The 27,968-nt window shown below is 37.0% G+C and overlaps 1 protein-coding gene across 1 annotated transcript; it reads right to left on the reverse strand.

Annotated features, from left to right (window-relative positions):
* Positions 1-508: 508 nt before the first annotated feature.
* KIAA0196 (KIAA0196 ortholog) lies at positions 509-27,761 on the reverse strand. The gene is made up of 28 exons (XM_010290947.1): positions 27,576-27,761; positions 25,160-25,305; positions 24,411-24,495; positions 24,061-24,161; positions 22,919-23,111; positions 20,811-20,963; positions 18,126-18,239; positions 16,854-17,025; positions 15,877-16,004; positions 14,884-15,013; positions 13,668-13,780; positions 12,861-13,027; positions 12,112-12,187; positions 11,299-11,409; positions 11,043-11,183; positions 9,521-9,601; positions 8,743-8,844; positions 7,257-7,436; positions 6,437-6,561; positions 5,893-6,055; positions 5,050-5,152; positions 4,860-4,939; positions 3,749-3,852; positions 3,186-3,315; positions 2,971-3,067; positions 2,416-2,569; positions 2,046-2,133; positions 509-891 (listed from the first exon to the last, which is right to left on the reverse strand). The coding sequence occupies exons 1-28, from the start codon at positions 27,759-27,761 to the stop codon at positions 835-837; spliced, it is 3,480 nt and encodes a 1,159-aa protein (XP_010289249.1). The 3' UTR covers positions 509-834.
* Positions 27,762-27,968: the final 207 nt, after the last annotated feature.

Genomic DNA, 27,968 nt, shown 5'->3' on the forward strand with positions numbered 1-27,968 from the left:
GGTAGGTCCGGCCAGCAGGATGTCACCAAGGTAAGAGAGCCGGTGCCACACTGGGGACAGGCTGCACTTCTCCAAGGGCTGAGCCACAACCCCGTGACGAAGTGTGGCAGCAGCTGGTCCTGTTTGAAGGCTGTAGCCTGGCAGGGGGGACCAGCACAATGGTGTGAGACACAGTTCTCTCAGGTAGAAAATTATGCCAGGTGTAAAAGGTTCCATATCAAGACTGAAAGTTACATGAACACCTCGACCCCAACATTAGTCATGTTACAGATGCACTGGAAGAAATATTTGTGCCTTTAAATAGCATGACAGGACTTTTCAGCTATGTATATTTAATTATTTTTCTGTCCTCTGTAGGGGAAAATTAGCTTTTTGTAGGACAGAGGCAGACACCAAACTTCTTTTCACTGTATATTCATTCTCACTCAAGGTTCTTCTAACAGGAAAATTGACACTTTGGAATCATTAGTCCTGGCAACTATCCAACACCTTTATTACCAATTTCATTGTTCATTTGTGATACAAAAGTCAAACTTCTGCAAATAGTTCTTCAGAACAAAAAAACTAAAGGATTTATACATAAACAATTACATACAACATTTATAACGTGCAGTACAAAGTGTACACTGATGAGATACAAATTGCGTATCATGCCAAGATTAAGCAAGTGTTAATCATAGAGACTAGTGCTGATGGTTATGTTTCACAGAGACAGTTGCAGGTACTGCCTTAAAGCACAGAAAAGATACAGTTCTGAGAAGCTGTACTTGTCTCATCCTCAGTCCCCAACTCCCCGTTTCAGGTCTGGGGGAAAGACTTGGTCCTTCTCCATATTCATAGAACGGTTCTGAATTCATCAAAAATGAAGCTAGGCACATGTGCTTCAACAACCTAAGGGAAACAGGAAGGCACACTTAGGTATTTTCTTCGTTATTCATTTGTATGCCCTATTCATCCATTACCAAGCTGCCAGGACCACAGGTTCTGTGTAGGACTGGAGGAACGCTGACACCCTCTCTGCTGTTTCTCACACAGCAGCAGGCTGGAGCAGAAGCTGGCACAGGTACCAGGTACATCAGCTGCAAGACTGACACGGGGACTTTCTACTGCATTGCACCGTGGGCTGGGAAGAAGAGAGAAACGGGAAGAATCTCCCTCTCTTTTAATTGTATTAGCTGGGAAATGGCTTATTCGAGAGTCGTGAGGTACAGCCTACAGCAAATGGGATTATGATTTATTTTTAATATGACATATAAATAATATATCATCTTCAAATGCAGTTAAGTTGCATTTAAGCCTAAAATAACATCTCTCTACAAGCCCAGACTTTCAGAACTTCCCTTGCATGTGAAACAAAGAAGCTGCCTGGGAAGCCATGCTTTGGCAGGAAGGGAAGGGAAGGAAATCAAGGACTGGAGACGGTGTTTCACCAAAATTTAGACTTGCTAATTTACTTTTTGCCCTGCATTTAGAATACTGCTACGTTTATTATTACTTAATTCTGCAACATCTCAGAACTTCTATTTAATTTCTTTCCTTCCCAAAAGCCCCATAGCAATGTATGCGCTCTCTGAAGATTAAATGGAGCACTCTTCTTAAATCCACACAAAGCTGAAATCTCAGCCAGACACAGTACACCTTTCTGTATTTTGTATCCCCTCTGTATTTTCTAGAAAATAGATTTTATGTAAGGATACTATGACTAGTACAAGAATAATTACACAAAGTACGCAAGTAACACAATTTGTAGTTTGTACAGGGTAAAAGAATTCATTATGACCCATTCCTATCAGGTAACAGATTTTTCATCTGTACTTCCTTTTCGCAATCTTCTACAGAACGTCTAAAAAGGGTCAATACTGCTTTTTGGACAAGGTTAACAAGTCCCTTATTCTGGATATTTGTTTACAGATGATGTCATGTTCCAGAGTAGATATGTGTGACCAAACTGCTAGTAGCTAACCACAGCATAAACCAAGATTTCGCTCATCTGAACAGGACTCCAGCTCAATGCTACATACAGAAGACATGGAATTCTTTCTCACCTTTCTTGGTAATTTTGTGTAGCGAATGTAATCTTCCAGGAACATGAGGGCACCCACGACATCAGCAGGCATTTCTGGTATCTTCTGGCTAAAATTAAACCACAATGAAGATCATACTCTTACTAGCCAATCAGTTATTTGGATAAAATTACATAAAAATGCCAGCCTTCAAGTAACACCTTTTCCACTAGGTACCATGTGATTCCATTACAAAAAGAAATAGTATTTTCATCTTGTATTTAGCCAAATATAGTTGTTATTATTATGTCAAATATAGTCTGCTAGAAAAACATACTGGAAGAGCAGTGATAATACTACTGAAGCCCTCTTCACAGAGGTGATACTTAAGAAAAAAGTAAAACATGGATACCTTGTGCACTGTTCCATTGTTGAACGAATAAACTGACCGATCAGAGCCAGAAATTGTTCTGTGTATCTTGAATGAAACTGTTTCAACAGGGTAAGGAGTCCCAGAACTAAAGGAAGCCAGTCAATCTGATCAGCTGGCCGCTTGCACACCACTCCTGCACAGAAAAAAAAACAACAAAACAACACATGTTTATAAAACAGAACATATTCTTTATAGCAGGGGAAAACTTATACTCCCATGAGGTTTTCTGTTGTGCTTCCCCTTCTGCTTGACCACACATGAAAGTTAAAAACTAATGTAACAACTGCATTTCTTCCATAGCAAATGGCTTAATGATGTTAACTAAGGCATAGGATGGAATGACAAAGGTGGAAGTTTGGATTCTGTTTCTTACTCCACTGTATTTGGCTTCCTTATTAAAACAAACCTGCCTGGACGTGATGGACTAATGTCAGAAACAGAGTATTTTCCATGCAGATGATTTTACCATCTTCTCTACAGATAACTTCTCATAGGTTTTCATTAGATTTAGACAAAAAACAACTTATACAATACCTAAATTTCTGTTGTATTGAAGTTTTGGAAACTGGGAAATGAGAAATAAGAAGTTGACAGTAGGAAAATATGGCAGACGCTTTGTTGTTATGTAGATCTGAGGGGAAAAAAAAAAAAGAGGAACACAGTTCTTCCACATATTAATTTTTTTCTCAGTTAATAATCAATAAAATAGAAAAAGCAAACTGTAGCAAGCACCAGAATGTAAGTCTGACCTTATTTAATGGATTGTGAATGCCAGCTGCTTCCAGATAAGCTGTGATTTCATACAAGAGAGTGTTGTCTTCTTTAGGATAAGGTAGTGATGGGTTCTGATAATGTGCTTCAATGTCAGCCAGTATTGCTCTAGAAGGAAAATAAATTGATTTTATTAAATACTTATTTAAATTATCTGCAAACAAACCCTACATGATGCCACACATCATATTAAATTTAAAACTTAAAAAACACAAAGCCTGTAAATGGTTACAAGCAAGAGTAAACCACCTTTTTTGGAATATCTTTTTACAAACATTATATTTGTTTCAAAATCAGAACCACACATTTCACTTCTCATCCAAATACGACCTCAGATCCACGTATAACCAAATGCAATTAGAAGCTGTGCTGTCCACTAGCATGTTCATACAAATTACTTGCCAAGTCATTTATTTGTAATGTTTTTGTTGTGTTCAAACTCAAACACGCATCAACAAAAATCTGAATACAGTCAGAATTCACATTTTGCCCAGTTGATAACAACTTCACAGTGATACATGCAGCACATTTTGCTTCTTACTTATTGAGATTTTCCAAAGCAGCAGCCAAATGCTTGGAGTCAAACCTGCAGGAATAATTTAATTCATTGGTAATCTGTCGTCTTAAAATCTGCATCTGACCAACCTGTTGAAAGAAACAAACAAAAAAAGGGTGGGGCATTATACTTGAACGCAATGAAGGAATAATAAAGTCAAACTAAGGAAAAAGCTAATGAGCAACAATTTATAGTTAAATGGATTACACAAAGCCCTTATTACACCTAAGAGCCTTTGTAGGGCTGCCCAAAGTAGGTCATACAGAGCGGCTGGAGCTACTTCCTCATTTTGGTCACAGAGCACCAATTCAGACTGCCTGCAGTCAGAACTGACAGACCCCAACTGTGCAGTGCAGGCCCAGCGCTCAAGATTTGCCCACGGTTAGTTCTTGATAGCAAACACAGGCAGTGTGAAAAGGGCACTAAAAAGGTAACAGGTATAAAACCCCAATTACTTGCTTGTTTTTCATTGGTAAGTGAAAATGCTTGTACTCTTTTCCCCACCTCTCCCTTGACCTCTAGGTCAGCAATGGCAGGGATAAAAAAGAAGACATGCTTGTTGCAGTCAACTTTCCCCCTCCTACCCTGACCCTTCCTCTGCTCTTCAGTAACATACACAAACATTCACAGCACTCTGAAAAACACTGGTCGTAAAATATCATTACAAAGTCAAGAACAAGTTGATGGGAAGCTTGTTGACATCTCTGGCACAGTAGACTGCCTTCTGTGTGAACAAGGCAAGTTCAGGAAATGCCACTGGTCCAGACTTTAGCCTTAGGTATGTTATGTATACAAGGCACTGTGGGGAGTCTCAGAGCTCCTGATACGGAGCACTAACTCAGTCTTCCCAGATCAGATCTCTAGCGCTAGACTCCATTTTTGATGAACTATTACATATGAGTCTCAGTGCTAAGCACTTTGTGGAGTGTGAGCTGTAAACAAAGCTCAGGAGCTCTCACAAATCCAGGCCTGCTTCACTTGTGATGTGACAGAATTCCAGGTCAACATAACACAACACTGTAAAATAAACAGATTAAAGTATATAACAAAAGAGCCTAGAGTGAGTTCTCTATGTCACCAAGTCACATAAACCTACCTTCATTATGGAGTCTAAATATACTGACCAGATCTTCTGAGTTTTTGCAACTGCTGCAGAATAAACCTTGTTTGAATTTGCTGAGAAAAGGAGAAGGGTGAGGCATTACAAAAAGAACAAGTAAGAAGAGAAATAAATCCAAATGTACAAAGACAACGGCCTTCTTCCATCCTAACCAGTAAGCACTTACCTATAATTCCTTTGAGAGGGCTAACAGCATTCATAAGTGCTTTTAAGATATCCTGTATGGTCCTGTCACGCAATATATTTTTCTGAAACATACTGAGGAAATTCTAAATAAAAGAAAGAAATAAGTAAGTAAAATCCTCACACATGTACTCTGTGCTTAAACTTGGTGGTACAAGAGACATATCTTTTAAGACCAGGGAAAGTATATTTCCACAGATGAAGAGTTGAGGAATTCTGTAGTTAGACTTTGTGCTTTTCTGTATTATGCTAATCAGCATTAGGACAATTAGCAGATCCCCTTCATCAATATATAATACCCACTGTAGACAACTACTAATCTAATTCAATTTTTGAGGAAGAACTGTCTTCATCCACACATTTTCCTTAAAATCTTTAACCAGGCTAAAACTGGGTTCTTCTCAGAAAGCAAAAAAAATTGGTTTCACATGGAGTTATTAGGTAAAAAGTCATTACATATAACTGACACCTCATTTATATCATGGTAGACCCAAACAATCTAATTCTTTGTTGATATCTAGACAAAAAAATAGATGTTGACCTGAGATCAACTTTTGAGTATACATGAAGTGTACACCTTCAAAAGGCGTTCCTTGCAAACCACCATTTAATGTAATGCGTAACCCTGTGTTACACAGCACCATTTATTCAGGAATACCAACTTTTCTATCTGCAACTGAAATTCCTACATGTGGGTTTGTACATACATTTTTCAAATGCTTTTCATTTCAATTTACCATTTAAAAAAACAACATTTTTTATTTCACTAGCAGCTATTAAGCAATAAAAGCATCACGACTTTGAGACACCCAAGTTCAAAAATTACCTGCAGTTCCTTTACAATCATGAAACACAGCAGTCTGTCTAAACCATTGAGACCAAAGGTACCTAAAGTATCCTGGATCTCTGAGAAGAGACGACTATTGGTCACTTCCTGATGAGTTTTGATATCATACCACGTGTTCATTTGGTCAATGTAACACGTGATTCTGAGGAAAAATTAAACAAACAAATACTTCAGAATAAGCTGCAGACAGTTTCTGTGATAATCTAAGTAATCAGGTAGAGATTAGAAGGACTCTTTAAGTATCTCAGGTGACGTTTAGTTGCTCCTCTTTCCACAATGGTTTTGTCACCCTTCCCTGGTTTCTCCCTCCTCCATTTGTGTAACACAAAGCTTCCCTTCTTAGACTAAACTCACAACTTTTCTAGACTAATATTTAAAATGTACAGGATGGATTGGGTAAATTTGGTTCTACATAAAGATGGTGGCATGACAGCTAAGAAAAACTATGTATTGTATACTTTGTTTGTATACAGTGGAATTGGAGCCATCCAATGCATGGCGCTATAATAGACACAACACTTACTTTGGGTCTGTGATCCTCAGGATTTCTCTACAAAGCCGACCAATAAATGTTACAGATTCATCCACAGGTGTGAATTTTGGTATAGGAATATGAGTAGACTGGTATATGCTTTGCCAGTCTTGAATCTGAAAAATAAGTTTGAGAGTAATTTGCACTGTTACCATTGCATGTTTTTAATTCGCTTAGAAATTTTACTCCTCTTATTTAATTTAAAAGTAGTACCCTGTAAAACAATATTGTAAATTACACACAGCAGAACACTATAAAAACAGAATAAAGCAAAGAGAAGAACGAGTCTTATGACGGAAAGAAAGAAGACGACAAGTGGGGAGGTTGAGAGAACTACTTACACTCCATCTGCTAATTCCATCTGGTCCTCCCTAAGACTAGCCGCCATTTTGTAAGCTAGATTTAGGATCTACTCACTCCACCACTTGTGAAATATCACAAAAAAAGCTGGTAACTACTGCACTCTTTCTAAGTCTGCATTATAATGGCTAATAATAGATACTGAGAGGACTACTGTAATTCAGTAGTTATTTTCTGCTTTCTTTGAGAAAGAGGCAAGTTCACTGGCAAGAGATAAAAATATTCTGTTTGGGGTATTTTCCTCTTATGTACAACTAATGCAGTGGGAACGCTGGAATAGTTCGGAAGAAGCTGGGGGCAGATATTTTGCACAGTAGTTAGCACATTTTGTTGAAGGCACAACAATATGGACTGTGCACAATGGGATACATATGCCCCACCAGTCACAAGCTTTAACTTCTAAATAGAGACATTTATCAACTTTTTACTTGTTCTTGTTTTTGATTAGCACCTTTGTTCTTAAGAAGTTATTGCACTCCTGTTCCACGTTGTAGTTAATAATACGAGACACTTCCTCTTGCCAAATTTTTAAGCCATATATGTTGACATAATCCTGGATATATTCAAATGATCGATGGAACCCATCCATTGTAGCTGCCATTTCTTTCAGTTTGGGCATCAGTTCGCTTGGCTACGGATGGGGGGAAAAAAAAAAAGATAAAACCAAAACTGTGAACAGGTAGAATACAAAGAAAATATAAAAGGCTTCTAAATGCCTTTACACAACAACCTCTAGAGGATTTCACTATGCTCCAGCCAGAAATGAAAAGCACTGAGAAATTTATCAAAGTTTGTTTGATATCTGAAGTAATTCTTACTAAATATTTTTTCCTCCTGTTTTTAATGTTTTAGCCTTCAGTGGTACTATTGACTGATCTGTGAGACTCAAGAATCTGGACAGGATCAAAAAGGACCTGGGGGGGCTGGTTGATAGCTGGCTGAATATAAGCCAGCAGTGTGCCCAGGTGGCCAAGACGACCAACAGCCTTGCCTGTATCAGAAATAGTGTGGCCAGCAGGAGTAGGGAAGTGATTGTGTCCCTGTACTCAGCACTGGTGAGGCCACACCTTGAATCCTGTGTTCAGTTTTGGGCCCCTCACTACAAGAAGGACATTGAGGTGCTGGAGTGTGTCCAAAGAAGGGCAACGAAGCTGGTGAGGGGTCTGGAGAACAAGTCTTATGAGGAGCGGCTGAGGGAACTGGGGTTTTTCAGTCTGGAGAAGAGGCTCAGGGGAGACCTTACTGTGCTCTACAACCACCTGAAAGGGGGTTGTGGCGAGGCGGGTATTGGTCTCTTCTCCCAAGTATCTAGCTATAGGATGAGAGGAAATGGCCTCAAGTTGTGCCAGGGGAGGTTTAGATTGGATATTAGGAAAAATTTCTTCACTGAGAAAGTGGTCAAGCATTGGAACAGACTGCCCAGGGAGGTGGTGGAGTCACCAGCCCTGGAAACGTTCAAAAAATGTGCAGATGTGGTACTTCAGGATATGGTTTAGAGGGCATGGTGGTGTTGGGTTGGTGATTGGACCTGATGATCTCAAAGGTCTATTCCAACCTTAATGATTCTGTGAAAACAAGAAGTCACAATCCTTATTCTATCATTGCCTTTCTATGTTTACCTGGCTCATACATATCATGTGTTGTCATCAGCCATCACAGACAAAGACAGAACTGTGGACTCAGAATTGATAGGATACTTGGCAACAGAATACAAATATGTTTTTGAATTCTATGTACTCTTAGCAGTTTTAAACTAATCTTAACATCAAATAAGGCATTCCAAATAACCTTTAAGAAGTTCCAAAAGCATACTTTTTTACAAAAAGGAAATCTGCACAGAAAAATACAAGTTATTTTCTAGAAGGTCGTATAATAAGAGAGGTCCCAGCAAACCCAAGATGCATAAAAAGGTAAAATCAAATCAAACTGTTACACACCTTGGCTCTAGGATTAAAGATGAGTCCCCTATGAAGAGCTAGGGCTACCCGTTTTACCAGTTCCTTCCTTATTCCATCCTCTAGTAACTGTTTTGGGTCCACCTAAGTAGAAGAAACAGTTTTTTCTTAAAGTCAGAAAGGTATAAAAAAATACAAAAGGATTTCGCTTGTACCAAGAAAGATATTAAGTACTTATGATGAATTGGGAAGCACTGCTAACAGATGCGCTCTCCTGCCCATGCTTGTCGAAAGAATAAATAGTTGGATACTTCTACAAGATAATAAATGATTCCTTTAAGTTGAATGGCAAAGGTTTGTAATTCCCATATTCAACCTTTGTTAATGATCCATTGAGAATGTCGTACAATTATAAGAAGCCAGTATGCATTAAGAAGTGTATATTTCTTCAAGAATACTTGCTCCTGGTCCTGAAAGAGGTATCTTAATGTAGGAAGCACAGTCTTTGCCAATGGAAGAAACAGCTCTTCAGAAAAGCTTGCAGTCTTTTTTTTTTTTTTCCCCTACTGGAAAAAAGAGTGTCAATAAAGGCTGATGAATTTATTTACAATGAGCACTGTGGGTTCTTAACAACCTTAAATAATACAGTTCTTATCTGAATGCCAAGTCAAGGTATCACCGTTTGAAAATTTGTATGCAAGCTTATTTTTTCTTGTCTTTTTATCTTTCCTCAGGGTGTTGTTTAATGTGCTGAAATATCTGTGCTAAAGTGCTAATTGTCACTGAACGACTTTTTCCTACTGGAATAATGGAACATTACCTTGATGATACCAACTAAAGTAGTTTTCATCATGAGGATACCTTCAGTGAAGATTGAAATTGCATGGGTTAGCTTGGCAACCTTTAATAGGAAGAGAAAGTACAACTTATTGAAGTGATTCAACAATTCAAATAATTATGTTAAAAAGATACACATCTTTCCCAGTGATCGCTTCCTATTTTAGATTGAAGTAATTTGCACTGATATACTTTCAATGTTACATCTTGTTCTAGACTTACTTATAGCACAATAATAATCTTTCTTTTAATTAGACCCCAATAGGTATGTTACCAATAGGAAAGAACAGGTAACCCTTAGAGGCTTTAAAGACATTATGGGAGGAAAGACCTAGCCTGCTTTATCATGTGTGTACAAAACATCATAGACAAAACTCTAAGTTGGTACCTTTGAGCAGGCTAGGGACACAGCTTGAAGTAGTTATTCCATAATAAAGCCTCCTGCTAGCAAGGAGTCCACTTTCCACTGATTTAATACAGTAGTACATTCACTTAGTTTTAAATTATTAGGTGAGCATCCTTAAGCTCAGAGTTCAGACAAGCCAGTCTTTTGCTTTTAAGACATTTACAACACAGAATAGATACAACATAGTTCAGACTTGTAATTCTACAGAAATCAAAAGTGAAAAGCTTTTGTGCGAGATTATTAGTTTCCCCTCTACCTCCTCAAAATAAAAGAAATATTACAGAATACTGTCGCCTCCTCCATCCCTGCCCCTTCCCCCCTCAAACAAACTGTCTTCACAAAGTTTAATGGAAGAGTCTAAACCTAGTGTTTAGGTCTGAACGTCAGCTTAATCTGAGACCACAGCCTGTTTTATATAAAACTCCTAACAAGTAAGCACTTTGGCAAAAACTGCTGGAAAAAGCTGGCATCTTAAATGGTAATAGGACAGCCAAAAGTGTTACTGGAATACTCAGGTTTTTGCTCCTTATCTTCCTCTATTAAAAACAAAACCAAGTAATTTAAATGTTTGCTCACTCTTCCAGACTAAAAACAGTGCAGAAAGAACCCTACAAAAAGCCAATGAGCAATAGCAGCTTTATCTGATCAAATCAATGTGCCTCTATCCTGTCTTCACGTTTGAGGGCAGCAAAAAGCTTAACCCTACTGTCTTATTCTATCTTCAACCTTCTTCTCCTGGAACAAGCATTGCAGATGTGGAGAGCTTCATTTCAGACTCAGGTTTTTAGGTTGTTTTTTTTCCTCTCAACTTAAATAAATAAAAAAATCTTTACCCTCATTTATAAATATTTAGTCTTCCTTCCCTTTTCTACAAGATCAAAAGTTTAAACTTTTACAAATAGAAGAGCAAAAGTTACTCATCTATCCTCAGGAAACCTAAGGTATATCCATGATAACAGTCAATTTTAATTCTTACTCAGTCAGCAAATTGAACTTCACTGTTAAAGTATAACTCTGTGGAGCTGTACCTATTTAAACTTAGGTTGAAGTTGGCCACCTATAAGGTATGCTTTTTCAGAATTCCCTATTTTTACTGCACCTCGTATCGTGGTCCAAGCTGAGCATAATCTCGTAGCTTGTCCTTATCAAGGCGAGTAGGCACTTCAATAATATCATGAGTCTGAAGCTTTATAATTTTGAGAAGAGATGTAAACATGCTTTCTGGAATTATCTGTAGAACCTTTGTAAATGAGAGAAGAAACAAACATAGTCAGTATACTCTCATTAAAAATAATAAATCTTCAATTAAGGAAAAGTAATTACAGAACAAGACAATTACATCTCTTAATGCCTACCTTTCTAACATAAGAAACCAATTCGCCAGAATAATACTGTGACACACTGAGAAGATCAGGACTGTTTGCCTGATTGATGCGGAGAAGTGGCAAGTCAAGAGCAGAAGCAAGCTAGAAATAAAGTTAACATGTTAACTTTACACGTCTGTTTCCAATACAAATTGCATGCTTGAATTCTCTTGCTTGGCTCTACAACTCAAAGCACTAGATTCTTCCTAAAGAGAAGTCTTACAACATCAGGTTTGTCAACAGAAAAAAAAAAATGTTAGAAGTGAAAAAAGTCTAATACTCCATAATGCTACATTCCCCTTATTAATTTTCTTGAAATCTTACCAGTTGTGTGAGATATTTTTTCATTGTAATTTGACACTCCTCCCCATGCTATTTCCCATTCTTATTTCCACAGAAAATATTTTCATCTGATACCACATCTTCATCGTGACAGACAAAGGGCATAGCCAACACAACTTCTGTTAACTCCTTCAGCCTTCTCTGGTACATATGTAGAGGATCCCATCTATGCATCAATGTCTCCAGCAAATAACTGTAATGACTAGAGGCTGGATGATGAGACTTATTTGCCTAACAGAAGCAATATAACTGCTCGCATAAAAAAAACATGCGTAACTTGGTTTTATTTTCTTTAAAACTAAACTTGAGTTGAATTTAATACAGTCTAAAAAATCTGGATACAGAAAATGTTAGTAAATGGAAGTTTTGACTCTCTTGTGACTTCACAGCCTTAAAGCCTACTTAACAAATGCTTTGGTGGACCTGCAGCATTCAAGTACATCTACTGCTGTTCATACTTACCTTCAGGAAAGTGGCTCTGAGTTTAGTTACCATAGATGGACTGACTCTTATGCTTTCCTGCATGATAGATGTAAAGCTAGGGTAGGAAAGAAACAAAACAAATCAGCTTCTTCCCCTGAAACTCTTATTTTCATCTCTTAAATCATGTCACCAGCACCAGTGTAATCTACAAATGGCACAGGAGACAACTAAAGAACTTCACTAAAGAAGGATTTTGGTCTGAAGAGATATATTGGCGCTATATATATATATATATGTGCTATATATAGATGTATCTCTTCAGATGTAGGAAAAACCTGTAAGATAAGGGGGCAAAACAAGAGGGCATCATGGAGCATTAACAGTGAAGGTAATGAAGTAGCAGCTCAGCAAAACATCACCAGGGAAAAGGGGTTCTCTAACATTTGCTTTCCTTGTTTGTTTTCAGTTAAAACAGGAACTCCAGTATTCTGGGGAACACTTAATAATACTAAAGGCTGGGGACAGAAGCTTAACAAAATTGTTACAGTTAGAACAGGACAGACAGTAAAAAGTTACAGTATCACTTAACCTGCAGCTATGACAAGGATGGCTGTTAATTTTTATTCAAGTTGATAAGAGTAAAAATATACTCAATAACTCATAGAACAACGCTTCAAGACTGTTTTTGAATTGGAAAGCTTACAGTATTAATAATACTTATGCATGTTATTTCCCACAAGTTTCATGAATGATGACTGACTTAGGAGAAAGTGCTCCGGCTAAGATACCTGTCAATTAATTGCCAAGCATAAGAAAGATCACCAACTATCTGCATGGTGATCAAGACTTCTTCTTTAATGTTGATAGTTCGGATCATCTGATGGAGAAATTTGCGGGTGTCAGCCAGAAACTGGCAAACCTGCAGGTTAGTTTCCAGCTGGTGAAACTCTTGGACCTGTATTTAAAAAACAAACCAGCCCTATAAAACAACTCTTTTTTTTTCTGTTCATCTTTAAGGACAGCAATACAAATAGAAACAGTCATACAAATAGAAACAGTAAAATGACATATTTCTTCAGGATGTTATTACGGTAAGACACTTAACAAATCCAGGCCTACTTTATCACAAAGTTACTCGAGGAGGTGTACTGTGAAATACTGTGAATACACCATACTGAGTATTCTTTTATACCCTGGAAGTAGAAGAAATATACATATAACAAATACGGATATTTTTATTTTGCCTTTCAAATTACCCTCTCTAGATTCAAATGAATTTATTTTCAGAATTTCTAATAAAATGAGTAATGCTGCCAAATAATGTTTAATACTGAATTAATTTCTTTGAAAAGCCCCACTCATCCTCAGCTGCAGGTGGCATGATTTTTCATGCTATATCCCGTATTTTACCATCACAAAGTCTATAAGCAAGTCCTGCTGACTGTATATATAAACCTGCAAAGATCTACAGAGTTAAACAGTTGTTAAAATGCAGATCTGTTTTTGTAACTCCTCTATTGGGAGTCAGTGTATGTGTATCAAATGCTTTTTTGCAAAAGGATGAGGTCATTTATCTCAAAATTTCTTTGCAATACCTCCTCCAGTGCCTGTATTAGCTGCACAGTTTTTCTGCCTGCTGCAGTGGAATCATCATAGTTTAGAGACATTATTTGCTTGGAGATTTCTCTGAACCAAGCCTGAAGATTTTCTATATAAGAACAAGAAAAAAATAATCAAATCTTTGCATGTATGATAAGCAACAAAGACATGGAGAACTTGCTAGTCAAAGCAAAGAAACAAACAAACAAAACAGCTACATACGTAGGTGATTATTTAAAAAGTCTTTATCTTACTCTTACATTGCTAGTCTTTCAAAATGTAAACATGTAAAAGGACAAATGCTCAGCTAAGTTTCACATACAACATTAAAAAAAAACAACTACCAACACAAATGGGCATTATAAAATCTATATGAAGATAAAGCCCTTTAAATCATAAATTTGTGGTTTATGAACAGTTTTATAATGTTAGTTGCCTTGGCAGTTGCAATTTCTATGTTTTAGCTGCAAGTTTGCTGACAACAAAAAGATAAAGGAAAACATGTCAGTAAAGTAATTCTGCTTTTAAATGGAAGCAAGTAAGAAAATTGCCTGTATTCCAAGTTTTGTTGTTCTTGATTGATCACAAATGTTGCCCTTACATTGACACTTTATGCAGTGTTCCTGATCAAATGAGAGAACGATTGACAATTCTTACTCTTATACCAGTTCAAGGAAAAAAAAAAAAAAAGATGTTTTAAAAAACAGAGCAAGGAATTTGGAAATAAATACAGCTTCAGCGCTTTTAGGTCCTTGGAGAATATCACTCAGTGCAGACAAGAAATAAAAGGTTTGAAAAAATGCTGATATAACAGAAATCCAGGTTACAAATAGGGAAAATTAAACCATGCCCATGTTTAATGGGCATGATCTTCACACTCCTTTGTACATAGAACACAGTAACGTGAACTCCATTATACACAGAAAAGTGAACTGGCATTTCATAGTCTTACCTGGCATATCTAAATAAAATGATAAAAAATATATTTTAAAAATACAGCCATTTAAATATTAGGTAACTAAATATGGATTATGTATGGAATATATGCAGAAAGCCTGAACAGGACAGCATGTAAGAGATCTCTGTGTTAGCTGAGGGACATGGAAATTTTTCTTATTATCACTATTAGCCTCATGTATTTTTTTGGGGGGTATCAGCTTAGAAATAAAAAACAACATTACTTTTTTCCCCAGTTTAGTTTTTAATAATTACCGTTTTTCTCCACTCTAGTAAGAGGTTTAACTCCTGAGAAGACATCAGCAAGCTCAGTCATCCTTTCAGATCCCTCTTTTTTATAGTTCTCCCATTTTGTTTGTTTTTCTGACAGCATTTGCTTGAACATCTATTGAAAAACAAAGCATTTGGTTTGCAAAGCTGGCAAGAAGGCATACTACAACAGATGAAATAAAATACTGAAACCAGATGGAATTGACTTACAGTGATTACTACATAACTTCAAGATCTTGCCAGAATATTAAATACAAAATTAAAAACATTGAGAAACCGAGCCAGTGTGATGGACATACAGTGATAGAAATTAACTGAATTTTAAAAAACAGTATGATGCAGATATTGTTGGTTTTTAGTCACTTCTTATAAAAATAACCCGTACGTTTTTTAGCTTAGAGATCCTAGACAACTCTGGTCTAATGTTGACTTATACTTCACATAGTCATCTCAGCCTATACAGAGAAACCCAATTCAAAAAAGCATATACTTGAAGTATATTTTAGGCATACTCTCGTATATTCTACCAGGTTAACACCAGAGCATTAATAGCGAATCTTTTAGATACGGCAGAATTTCATACATAGGTGTAAGAGTTTTCCTAGCAGCTTATCCTCAACATACATAGGCTTTCATCTCTGTTTAAAAGAAAGCCAGAAAAAGAGAAGTATGGCAGGACAAAAAATTATGCAGCTACTCAACAGATTTTATTATGCCTGTTATAAAGAGGTTCATGCAAAATTCTGAGTAAATATAAACACCTTGGATAAGAATGAAAACTGTCAATTATTGAGAAGACTGCAAAAGTCACTTCCAAGCAACAGTAGTTTGTAATATTCTATAGAAAACTCACAATTAACAAATCAAAATAATCGTTCTTTCTGTAAGTGGACTGTGTGGTAAGTGTACTACTATTCAAGTCTTCAGCTCTGTTCTGCCGTTCAGGGGAAAACACTGAAGAAGGCAGCAGCACGTTACCTCTTTCAAAATGAATTCAAACTGAGCTGTGTCCAGAAGCAGCTGGAAAAGGATCCTGGGATTGTACCTTGAGTCTGTAAGAATTTGATCCTTTATCTGGCGGAGACGTTTGTTATTTGGATCACAAGCTGAAAATGGAAAGACAACATTTCTCCACTGTTACAGAATTTGGCCAAGCTTTTCAATCTTGTAAATAAACTTTTTTTAATAGCTTGAAAGCAGAAACATTTTGTTCTGATATGTAAGTCTCCACTTGTTCTCTATTTGCATGGGCCTCATCACACTTGTACAACCCTTCCTTAGAATAGGAAATAATTAAGGCTTCTGTGATGCTTCAGCCTTCTTAAAACTCTTCTATTGGCTTCTGCAAACTAAATGTGAATTTAGTACACCTGACTGAGAAGTCCAGAGATGAACATTTCTGAAACTGTTACAGAAGATGCATAGAGGTGTAACAGAACCCTCTCATATACCAAGAAGTCCCAAAGACAGCACCAGCATTCAACCAGGAGAATGTCTAAATAAGTAGGTTTGCAAACCTAAACTCATGTCAGAGACATTATTCAACAGTTTTAGCTGAATTTCACTTCAACAGAATAAAAACCTTGGTTTTAAACTATTAATTACTAAGATATTAAAAAGTTGGGTACTGCTTTCCTTTTGGTGGTAGGTAAAACTCTCAGAATGATGCTTTAAGTGATAAGGCAGAAAAAGATAAAGTCCCCAGACTTTTTCTGCAGAGTAGTATTCAACAGGATCATGACTTCGCATACTACTTTTTATATCTCTGCTTAGCTTGCAAGAATTAAGGCAATGCATTTATGCTGTTTCAGTCGAAGACTTTAGGAAAGTTAGCAAAAGAACAGCTCAACAAGCTATTGAAGCAGCACACACTGAACTTCCCTCGGGACCTAACATGAAGCACCAGTATAGCAGGACTGACAGCTCTATAATAAAAGTCTAGCACGAAGTCTTACCTGTGTCTGCAGTGTGAAGCATCAGCCAGCGGATTGCTACATTGCAGTCTCGCAGGCAATTCAGCAGCCTGGGAATATTGTCCAGCACCAGCTCTTCCCTTAGACAGCCCTCTTTGAGAAACTGCTGCACCTGAGTGTGCACTCGCTCAGTGACTGCAGCGTATCTGCTTGCCTTAAAATATACAAACTTTGCATCAATATACTCCTTGCCTCAAATGGAATACATCTTGTACAATGTGACTGTGGCTTCCTGAGAACTTAAAGGGCACATGGATAAAAAAAGTGCTATAAAAATTATCATTCTAGTAGGCGATATCATACACTGCAACTGCATGACAAAGGGCACAAGCTAAATTTTAAAGCAAAGATCCTACCACAGGCAGCATAATGTATCAAAAATGCAGAGTTGTAAACTGCCTATGTTCACTTATGTAGTCTCTAGAAATCATTCCTAAAATATGGTACTAATATTTTGTTGCCTAATGAGAAAAAACAACAACAACAATCTATTCCAAAATATGATGAACTAAATGTCAGTTCTACTTACTGAACTTCTTCACTAAAGACTAAGGAAAAATGTCTGTTCATACTCCCTAAGTTTACTAGATATACATAGTACGGTTCTCCTAACTAGACACTTCTGTGTGTTCTTTCCTGAACACTGGGGTCAGATGCTAAGGAGGCATTTAGCTATCATCAGTCAACTGATTTGTTGATTGGGCAAACAATCAACCAATCCAATATTACTCACTGCTTTTTAGGCATGGAAAAAATGATTTCACATAAAAAGAACTAACTGCATTGCATCATACAACATTCTGGTATCATTCTTTTAAATCAGATGCTTTCTCCATATTATTATTTAATTTGGGAGGCCGCATTTAAAACTGAGTGCCACACTCTGTCAGCATAAATATGTAACTTCTAAAACTGTTATCTAAGAAAGACCAAACACTATAGTCAGCTAAACACATCCCAATAGTGAACAACATGGTGATGAGTGACACCTATTCAGTAAAGTCACAACCCTGAAACTTTTAGTGGAAAGAAACACTGCAAGAGGAGGTGAAACAAGCAGTGCTCTGATTCCAGATTTCAAAACTCTGAAGTATTTTTAACTCAAAGTTATGTACTCAAAGTATTGTACTTACAAGTAATGCAAATAATTGTATGCAAGAAAAAAGGCCCATGCATTATCGATGTCGTGTAACATACTTGAGATGCCCACACAGCTTCAGTCTTGCTAAAAATACTTAACTCTGGCTTACGTACCTGCTCTTTGACATTTGAAAGATCCAGCGTGTAGTTGAGGGCAGTTTTAGCAGCTTTGTAGGGTTCCCATGCTTCTGCTAGATTTACAGTGATTCCCATGTAAATGCTAATAACCTAAGATTGGAAGCAGAAAACAAGAAGTTGCATTTATATTTTTCTTAAGAAGAAGACATACTTTTCATTTAGCAAAATGAGTAGAAGGTGATATGCTGTGGGTATAGTTATAATTAAAACTTTTTCAGTAGCTGTACTTTTTGCCCTACTACCTTTGGAAATCAAGGAGTAAGAAGACTTTGAAATAAAAGGCATACAGTTAATTAGAGGCTTAGTTCTGAAAACAAGTTGACAGTTCCTTCAGTCACTATGTACGATTCTTAACCTCTATTTTTTTCACCATGAATTTACGACTTCTTTTTCATTTCCATGATGCTACGCAGAAGACTGATGAAAGCAACTGTCATTTCAGTTGAATACCTCAGGGAAACAACTATGATTGGGGGTGGGGAGGGGGATGATCTGAATGAATCCTACTCTGAGAATGCCCAAAGGACCAAACTGGAATGTCATGAATCTTATATAGTGAACACAAACAGAAGGAAATTATGATGCCATGCTGTGATTTTTAAGGAGCAAAGAGGAACTCATTTCAGACACCTATCCCAAGTTTAAGTGTGATTAAAAGTACAGAACTGTGGTTGCAAGATACTTGATTAAAAATGGAAGCCTTGGGTTACTGACAGATGAAGGATATACAGAGCTGTGGCATTATAAGCTTTGTCACACTATTGCTCCAATATTCCACCATCCAGGAGGGATCACATCTAGGGGGACACTGACAGCCTTTGAGCTCTTCTGACAGTATCAAAAAGGAAGGCAGTAAACGCAAATGGGATACTTGTCTGCTGACATGAGGATCCCTCATATTGTTGAAGTGAAGCTCATTATTTCCTGTAGATGACAGTTCCTCAAAAGGTTACACTTCAACTTCTAACAATCATTTGAAACCAGCCTAAGAGTCAAGTATTCTGTACGATGTCGCTAACTCATCCGTACCTGATCACAAGAACGTAGGTGTTGTCTTAGAACAACAGTTTGTACTATGAAGTCAAGTGAATAAAAACACTGGCATAATCAAAAATTCACAATGTCAAGTTCTCATTTCTAAAAGAAGCTTGCAATTTTTCAGAAGCTGATGGGTTGTAATGTCTATTAGAATAGCCAGCTACTACAGTTCCTTCCCCTCCTTTCTTTACTGTTCCACTTATGGTACAGAAAAATACAAATTGAAACCAACAGAGATACACAAATTAATATATAGTTTCTTTGTTAAGTCTGATTCCTTTTGATATAGACTACCTGGGAACTCTATTGTTACATGCCAGCCTATTTCAGCAGCATTTTTTGCAGACCAGGGCTTCTGGATGGAAACCCTAAATCTCAATACGGAGACAAGTAGTAATTCCATTTTGATCACTGTGTCTGAAAAGGTCTACAGAATTGCACAGAGTGACAGGTTTTGCTTCTAAGTTATTTGGACAACGGCAAGGAATGAATCCTTAAACAACTTTTCAGATAACATCAGTGTGGGGGGATTTGTTGGAGAGCAAGACTGCCATCCAGAGCATCCCTGACAAGCTGGTAGAATTCACCAGCACACATGAAGTTCAATAATGATAAATATGAAGTCCTGTACTTGGACAAAACCAAACCCTTGCAACAGCACAATCTGGGAACTGACTGCCTATGTAACAATCCTGCAGAAAAGGACCTAAGTGTCCTGGTGGACAAACGGAACATGAATCAGACATGCAGCCTTATGACAACCAAGAGTAAGCATACACCAAGCTATGGCAGCCAGACTGCAGCCAGCAGATCGAGGGAAGTGATTATTTCCATCTAGTCAGTGCTCATGAGGTCCCATTTAGAGTAATGTGTCCAGATTTGGGCTCCTCAGTATGACACAGACATGGAAAAACTGGAATGAATCAAATAGAAGGCCACTACGAGACTTATGAGACCCACTATGTAAGGAAAGGCTATGGGAGCTGGATTTGCTCAAGCTGGGAGAAAGATGACTAAGGGATCTGACTGTGGTCTTCCACTGTCTAAAGGGATGTTATGAATAAGACAGAGCCAGACCCATCTCAGAGATGCACAATGAAAAGACAAGAGGCAACAGTCACAAGCTACAACAAGGGAAATTCCAGTTGTACATAAGGAAGAAATTCTTCACCATGGGAGTGATTAAGAACAGCCACAGGTGCCCACAGAGGTTGTAGATTCCTCATTTTAGGTATTTTCAAAACTACCTGGACAAGGCCTGAACAGCATGATTTAATTTTGAAGTTAGCCCTGCTTTGTGGAGAAGGCTGGACTAGAAGATGCCTGTAATACCTCCCAGCCCACATTTTTCTAAGATTCACTTTATCATAATGGTCCTAGAGTGTAGCTGATTCAAGCATTTAAGATTATAATTGATACTTTCAAAGGATAGCCTTCCATGCTTATCCAGAAGCTTTGACTCAGACTGCTTCACTCTGAACAAAGTAAAATTTCCCCAGAGAACAATCTATTCTAGTTTTAGGACTTTATTATTTTCTATATAATGCATACTGTAAAAATAAGCTAAATTGTTCCTATAACATTAAATCCAGGGAACAGTTTTAAAAAGGAATTAATTTTTACCCAATTATCTGGAAAGTATTTATCCACTATCTCTCTCATTTTTGCTTGTTGAGTGTGAAGAATAGAAGGGTCAAAATACAGTATCACATAAAGCATAGCAGCCTGAGTAGCCAGGGCAGTGCTGCGGTGTTCTGGTAACGGATATGCCGAAACCTAGGAAAAGGGAACAAAACTGAACATAATATCATGCAACATAAACCACTTGCAAACATTATGGGGCACATTAAAGTGTACAGTATATAGACACTAGGAGGTAAGAAGGACTATGTGTGTAAGCTGGACATGCTTACACATGCAGCATATTTACCAGATGTCATTTTACAAAATATAAAAGTTGCCCCTGTAGATGCCTGCTAACTTTAACAGGACATGGTAAGATATTATTATGCTGTAAATGAGTCAAAGGAGGCATGAACCAAATTGTTTAAGATGAGTTGAAAAGAGCAGAGTTAGAAGTAAGTATTTCATAACAACTGGGTATGTTTAGTTCATCTCAGACAGAAACGAGGATTCATTTAACTGAAGTAATAGGCAATTAGGATGCAGATAATTTAATTATTTACCAATTCCACATACCAGCAAGATCAAAAAGATTCAAATTATCGATTGAATTTTCATTTAAAACATACTATAACATATTAAAAGACCTCCATGCTAACAAAAAAGGTTGGCATCAAAATCATATTCAACAAGACATAATGATTTGCCATTAGGAAAAACCATTCTCTATTTTTATTTAGTAACATTCTATTTTTCTTTTTTTTTTTGTTTATTTTACTAGGTTAAGTGTTCAGACTAGCAAGAAAAATCAGGAGGCTTCTGCCTACTGTCATCAAGAATGAGCTGCAAGTATCAAAGGAGGTAACACCTCAGACATAACATTATTTAGTAAAACAGGCTGTATATTCAGTTTGGGTTGAACTGAAGATTTCTACCCTACTTTTTGTACTGCATTTGGAAAAGGTACACAGGTCATAATCATGCTGTGTATAGAAACATCAATGATTTTCATTATGAACTGTAAGCACTACAAAATCACAATGTGTGATGTTATTTTAACGCAAAGGCAATAAACCAACAGTATTATATAAACAAAAGGATTTTTGATACAAAATATCAGCTGATTTAAGTAAGACTTCCAGGTTAAGTACTTTACAAGAGCATAGTCTCACAAACACTTCAGCTTCCTATCAAGAGACATAGATTATGTCATAAACTGGGCTCTCTTCCAACTTGCTAAATTCTCTTTTTTTGTTTCTAGAACTCTGCACATCTCAAAAAATTCTTACAGCGCAGTACCTGAAAAGGCATTTTTTCCCCTTTGAAGGTTAATATGTCTGCCAATAGTATGAAAGTGTTTTTGATAAGGTCCCTACTTTTAAATTATTACTCCTGCCTAAAGACTTAAGTCTTTGTTTATTTCTTAAAATCATTCATTAATCTTCAGATGCTGGTTTTCTGGCATGTATAAACTGCTTCAGTTATCCAGGATTCACTAAAAGTGTGCCAATAATGACAGAAAGAAGATTGCTTGTCCGTGCTAAAGACTGAAAGCTGCTCAAAAGCAAACACTGTTAAAGATCATCTAATATTACTACTATAAATATAGCAGCAATTATTCATACTTTGCTTCAATTCTTGTTTTCTTTTATTAATACAATTGTCACAGTTAGGAACTGTGATCCTAGTGTTCCTTTTTAAATACACTGTCTACTAAGGGATGATGAATATTTTTGCAGTAACTAAAAGAATGGGAACCTCTGAAGAAATTAGAGATATTGAGTGGCCAATCATTTATGACTTAAAGACATTAAATAAAAAAGTTATTTTTTTACTGTGAGATTGGTCAAACACTGGGGTAGGTTGCCCAGAGAGGTTCTGCAGTCTGCACCTCTGGAGATACTCAAAACCCAACTGGATGCAATCCTGGACAATCTACTCTAGCTGACCCTGCTTGAGCCAGGGTGTTGGACTAGATGATCTCAAGAGGTCTCTTCCACCACGATTCTGTGATTTATTTTTTTCTGGGCTTCAAGGTTGAGTAGCTAACGTGAGAAACCATTTTATATTCAGTTTTAGATCCCTCTTTTTATCTCACAGTAACTTACCTGGTTATAAATGTCATCTGACCGTAAGCGGCCAATAACCATGCTAATGAATGTTTCACTTATGGGTACCCTGCTGAAGTAACTCTCAGGGTAGTTTGGAGGTCTTTTAGCTCCAGGTTGACTCGAGTATCCAGTGCTTCGAAGCAATTTACAGATATCATCTAAATTGGAATCAGCAGAGGATCGGGCTGCACTGTTTTACAAAAGACAGGAACAAAAATTGAGCTGTATCACCTAACCATTTCCTCTTATCCTTCCCATTGTAACCATGCCTTTTCTCCAAGAAAAGGATCAGATACTAAGGTCTGGGAGATTTTTGGTTGTTTACTCCATGAATATAATGTTCACCATAACTGATAATGTCCACACTGGAATCCCAGAGAAGTACACAAAGCACAAACATAAAAATGAACTTTATTCAGGAACAGAAACAAGTAGCTTTATATCCGGAGGAGGAGTTCTGGGTTGGTTTTTTTTTCTTTTTTTCTTTGGTTTTTTTTTTTTTTCCTGCTATTTTCCTCCCCATTTCTGAATTCCCCTTGTTGATACACTTCTGCATTCCAGAGTTAAGGAATCCTCTCTCATTATATACGGAGAGGTATAAACATAGTCAAAGTAGCATAGTAACAAGATACCTCCTTTTTTTATATGCATGAAAGGATTTGCACTGATACTCTAACTGTCATACAATGATGCTGTCAATCTACCCTGGAAACTCATTACTGATTTGACTAATCAAGCACTGTAACTACAAAAGCAATATATTTGTTGTCGAGATACTCAGGACTTTTCACCAAGATTTGCTCACACATTTGGGAACCTGTGACACTTTCATAGCTGCAACATGCAACATTAAAGCATTAGCTGGAAGTTTATTTGTCAGTAGACCTAAAATTTCTATTGTGACAGCATGAAAAATCTCTTGCTCCAGTTTTGCAGCTAGATCTGGAAAACCGGCTAATGCAAGGAGTTCTATTAACATGCAGAGAGCTCGGCAGAACTATTAGTCTATCTACATGGTCAGAACAGTCAAAAAGTTGCTGATATTTCCATTTATCTTAATTCAATAACCTATTTAACTGAATCTACCGCATGTTACATCCTTTCAGCCTCGAATGCTTCTGAAAACCAATATACATTACCTGTATCTGTAGTAGGAAACCAACATTCTTTCTCTGACTTCTCCTTCAATCTTCTGGTCAATGACCAGTAGCATGACTCCATATAAATAGAGTGCTTCACACTGTTTAGAAAAAGGAATGAAGGGAAGAAATCACATAAATACCATTTTGTAGTAACATGTAAAAACAAACATGTACTGGCAAACTAACCCAACGTCAATTATGTAGTCAATACAATATGAAAAAAGGCGGGCTGTACATTTTTGGCCTTTGTCCCCCTAAAAGTGAATCATAGCATTTCCACGTATTCAGTAAGTCTAAATCTTTTGTCTAGTTCATCTTCTACTGTTACAAAACTGTTCAATACTTACTAGAAGCTGTTTTCCATCTTCATTAAGGAGGACTGTTTCTAACGTTTGCTGAATGTAAATTCCTTCATTGAGGTCATCTAAATATCTAGGAATGATAACAAATGGTCATTGACTATTTTGCCCTCAAATCATATACGCTCAGAACTCAATTGACCGATTTTCTCAGAAAGTCAAAAGACACATCAGAACATTTCCATAGTACAAGCAGCATGGAGTTTTTCAGAAAAGAAGAAGAGATGCTCTACTATGAAATAAGAGGCTAGAGACAACCAGTTGGCAAAAGCCTCCTACCATATCCTGATGGTGTATGTGAAAGACACGAGAGGATACTCTAAAGTACTGTGAAGGCTTATACTCCAAAATTTAGTGAAATTGTCATTTTCAAGTTACCTCAAAAATATCTCCGGAAATACCATAAATGTATCTCAATTGCAATTTGGAAAGTAGAGCTAGAAATAGAGTATGTTCATCTCGATGAAGTCTTCTTCCTATTAAAGGATTTTCCAGTAACAGTATTTACAATTACAACTGAGGAAATGAGGTAGAGAAGTTAAATGTTTTCACGTCATATATTAAGTTGGTAAGCAACAGTAGGAGTAAAAGAGTTCACTCCAGCAATCCAGGTTTCCAGGCGCACATGAATATGCTCCAACAGTGAGTGTATTGTGTCTCTAAGGAAAGAGCTTCTCATTATTAAGACTAAGTAATCTAGCCTTTAAGAAAATTCATATGTATTTAAGATACCGTACCTGTTTAAATCTACAATGTATTTATGTACACTCTGAAAAGCTAGATAAAATCTTGTCAAAATTTCAATGTTATTTTCACGAAATTCTTCATCTAAATCCAGTAATTCAGGTTTGGCTTCCAGTTTGCCTTCACATGTCTCAGGCCCCTAAGAAAAGAAATTAATATTCAATATCTGACTTGGACCTCTATTTGAGCTGTCTTCAGTGGGACACAGAGCACATACAACCACCACTGTGCACACAACATCAGAATTAACCTTTCTTACTAAAACAAGGATCTGTAGTTTTCCAAGCTACTTTATGATTGAACATTGATTCCATAAAGATGAGTTTTACACTTTGTTACAATTTGCAATTATTTTAAATATCATTTATCCTAGTAACCAACGGAAAAGAAGAGTTAACGCTTTGGGTAATGCCACAATGCATCTGAAGCCACTGTGTGCTTTTTGTCCTGCTAACTATCTCCCTGCTGGAATTTTTCCTTTACACATTTGATCTGATTGATTTCTCAGCTAGAAATTATAACATTGAGGCCTCACAAAGCTTAGTACCTTATACATTTAAACAGCTTGAAAGTATTAGGCCTGTTTTGCTTTGTTTTGCTTTTTTAAACAGACTCTGGATCCAGCTCAGCGCTAGTCCCTCAAATTAATGCAGAAACTATGTCATTAACAACTGTGGGGGGAAAAAGGGTTGGGATGACGAGCCTGACTTCCTTAAAGCAATGCTACAAACTTTTCTAACCATTTACCACTGTCAACATTTCTCATAACCACCGTTTGGTCTTACAATCATCATGTAAATGAAAATACCATTAATGTTCAATTGAAAACATTATTAACATTTATTTGAAAATACTGTTGCCATTCCACAGACCACTTAGGACAGCATGAACTAATGGCTTAAAAGGATTTAGTTGCCACAAACTCCATAAAAAGCACTTAAAACAGAGTTAAAACAAAGTATCAAGCTTAATAGCCAGCTGGCAATTTTTGTGTGTTTTAAAAAATGCTCTTCTGCTTCTCTTTTTATGTGAAATACCTACATAAAACAAAGATAAATGCAGGCCCCAGACTGCCTATGAAGTTAAAAGATGCAAAGTAAATGGCATATATTTTCAAAATCTCAAATCTCTTCTCATTAGATAATTCTAAGCATCATGAATACAGAATACACTGCATTTGCAGTGAAAGTATCTGTAAATTCACTAATCTCTGCTTCATAAGTATTGTCTTTCATGGATTTTGGGGTGATTACTCTGAAAAGCAGCAGCACTGCTGTGCTTCCTTAACATTCAAAAGTCTTACAATTTCAGGGATAATTGTATTTCACATCAATTATACCCATCTGCTTTTAAATTTTCAAGTAATTTATGTAAAAAAAGACTTCTAGCAAGCACTTAGATCTGAAGGTATCTGGGAAATAATTTGTGCTCAGAGTTTTCAGTGCCCAAGGCTCACAGTTAGTGCTTGAAATTTACAACTCTTACTGAAAAAAAGAGTCCCCTTGCTTTATTATTACCACTTCTTGTATTGTACAATCCAGATGAAGTCAGATGAGATAGTGTCTGTAGTTCCGTCTTAATCATGCTGTAGAATGACAAAGGAAAATAGGTACTGCAAGAAACTTAATTTTGTAAGGGAAATAAGGGCTTTTCATGGACACTACTCTGATTTATTTGTTTATTCAGGACATGTGACAAGTCCAGTGAATGAACAATCACAGTACTGTCAAACAGGAAAGCAGAAAGCAGTTTTCAGGGCTGCAAAGAATAAGCTACAGATAACTAAAGGAAGATGGGCATACTGCCCACAGTACTGCTCCAGAGGAAAACAACCAACTGCACAGGCTCAGAACCTGCTGGTGAATGTATAATTTAATGTGAATAAATATAATAAAAATAATAATACCACCAGAATCTAATACTCACGTTTTATATAATCAGTATCAATCAAAGTTCACAGGCCAGATGACTCATCAAACATTTTGAAAGGTGTAGCCAGGACTCCTCTTGAATGCACTTAAAAACTGCCACCCCCTTTTTGCCCTGATACTCCTTCTCAGTGCAGGTACCGGTTATACTTATATTCTGCCTAGGGGTCTAAGCACAGAGCCTTCCATAGACTGTTTCTGCTCACTAAAATAAGTAAGATGAGGCCGAGTGTGATCAGAATTATATAAAATACAAGACAGCCCAGATGTGGAACGTTAGCATGCAAGCATATCCCAAGAGCTATCTCAGTTTGGTGAATTTTTGGTAAAAAACTAAAGCAAGTAAGAAGCCGCAATAGTAAATTCTGAAGAATGCCAGTAATAAACACAATATTCAGGAACGGCTGTTTCATAACCTGAAGCACCCTCATGCAGGACAGCAATGCTTTAAGAAGTTTAACAGTAAAAGAAAAGGATTTACCTTAAAATAACTGAAATCAAATATGATATCCCCATACTTCTGTTGATCAGCCTTGTCCTTTAGCCTGAAAACACCAGGAATAAATTCAGAAAGTCTCAGAAGTTCTGCAATTATGGCATTTCCACAGGAGACAATCCGAAGAATAGCCTGACCACAGAGATTGTTTTCAGCTAGAAAATCAACCATCGTGGAGCTGGATGTGTCCGAGCAGCTGAAGTCCTGCAGTCAGATTCTGATCGGTTATTTGAAGTCTTTAGGTTACCTGAAGAAGAAAGTCTGATAAGGAAACTAGCTGCGCCATTAATAACCTGTAGAAACAAAACCACACACAGAGTGGTTTGTATTCATATTTTTCACACTTTAATCTAAGTGGACTTTCAAGCATACTCTCAA

This window comes from Phaethon lepturus, unplaced genomic scaffold (assembly GCF_000687285.1).
Source record: "Phaethon lepturus isolate BGI_N335 unplaced genomic scaffold, ASM68728v1 scaffold21817, whole genome shotgun sequence".
NCBI lineage: Eukaryota > Metazoa > Chordata > Aves > Phaethontiformes > Phaethontidae > Phaethon > Phaethon lepturus.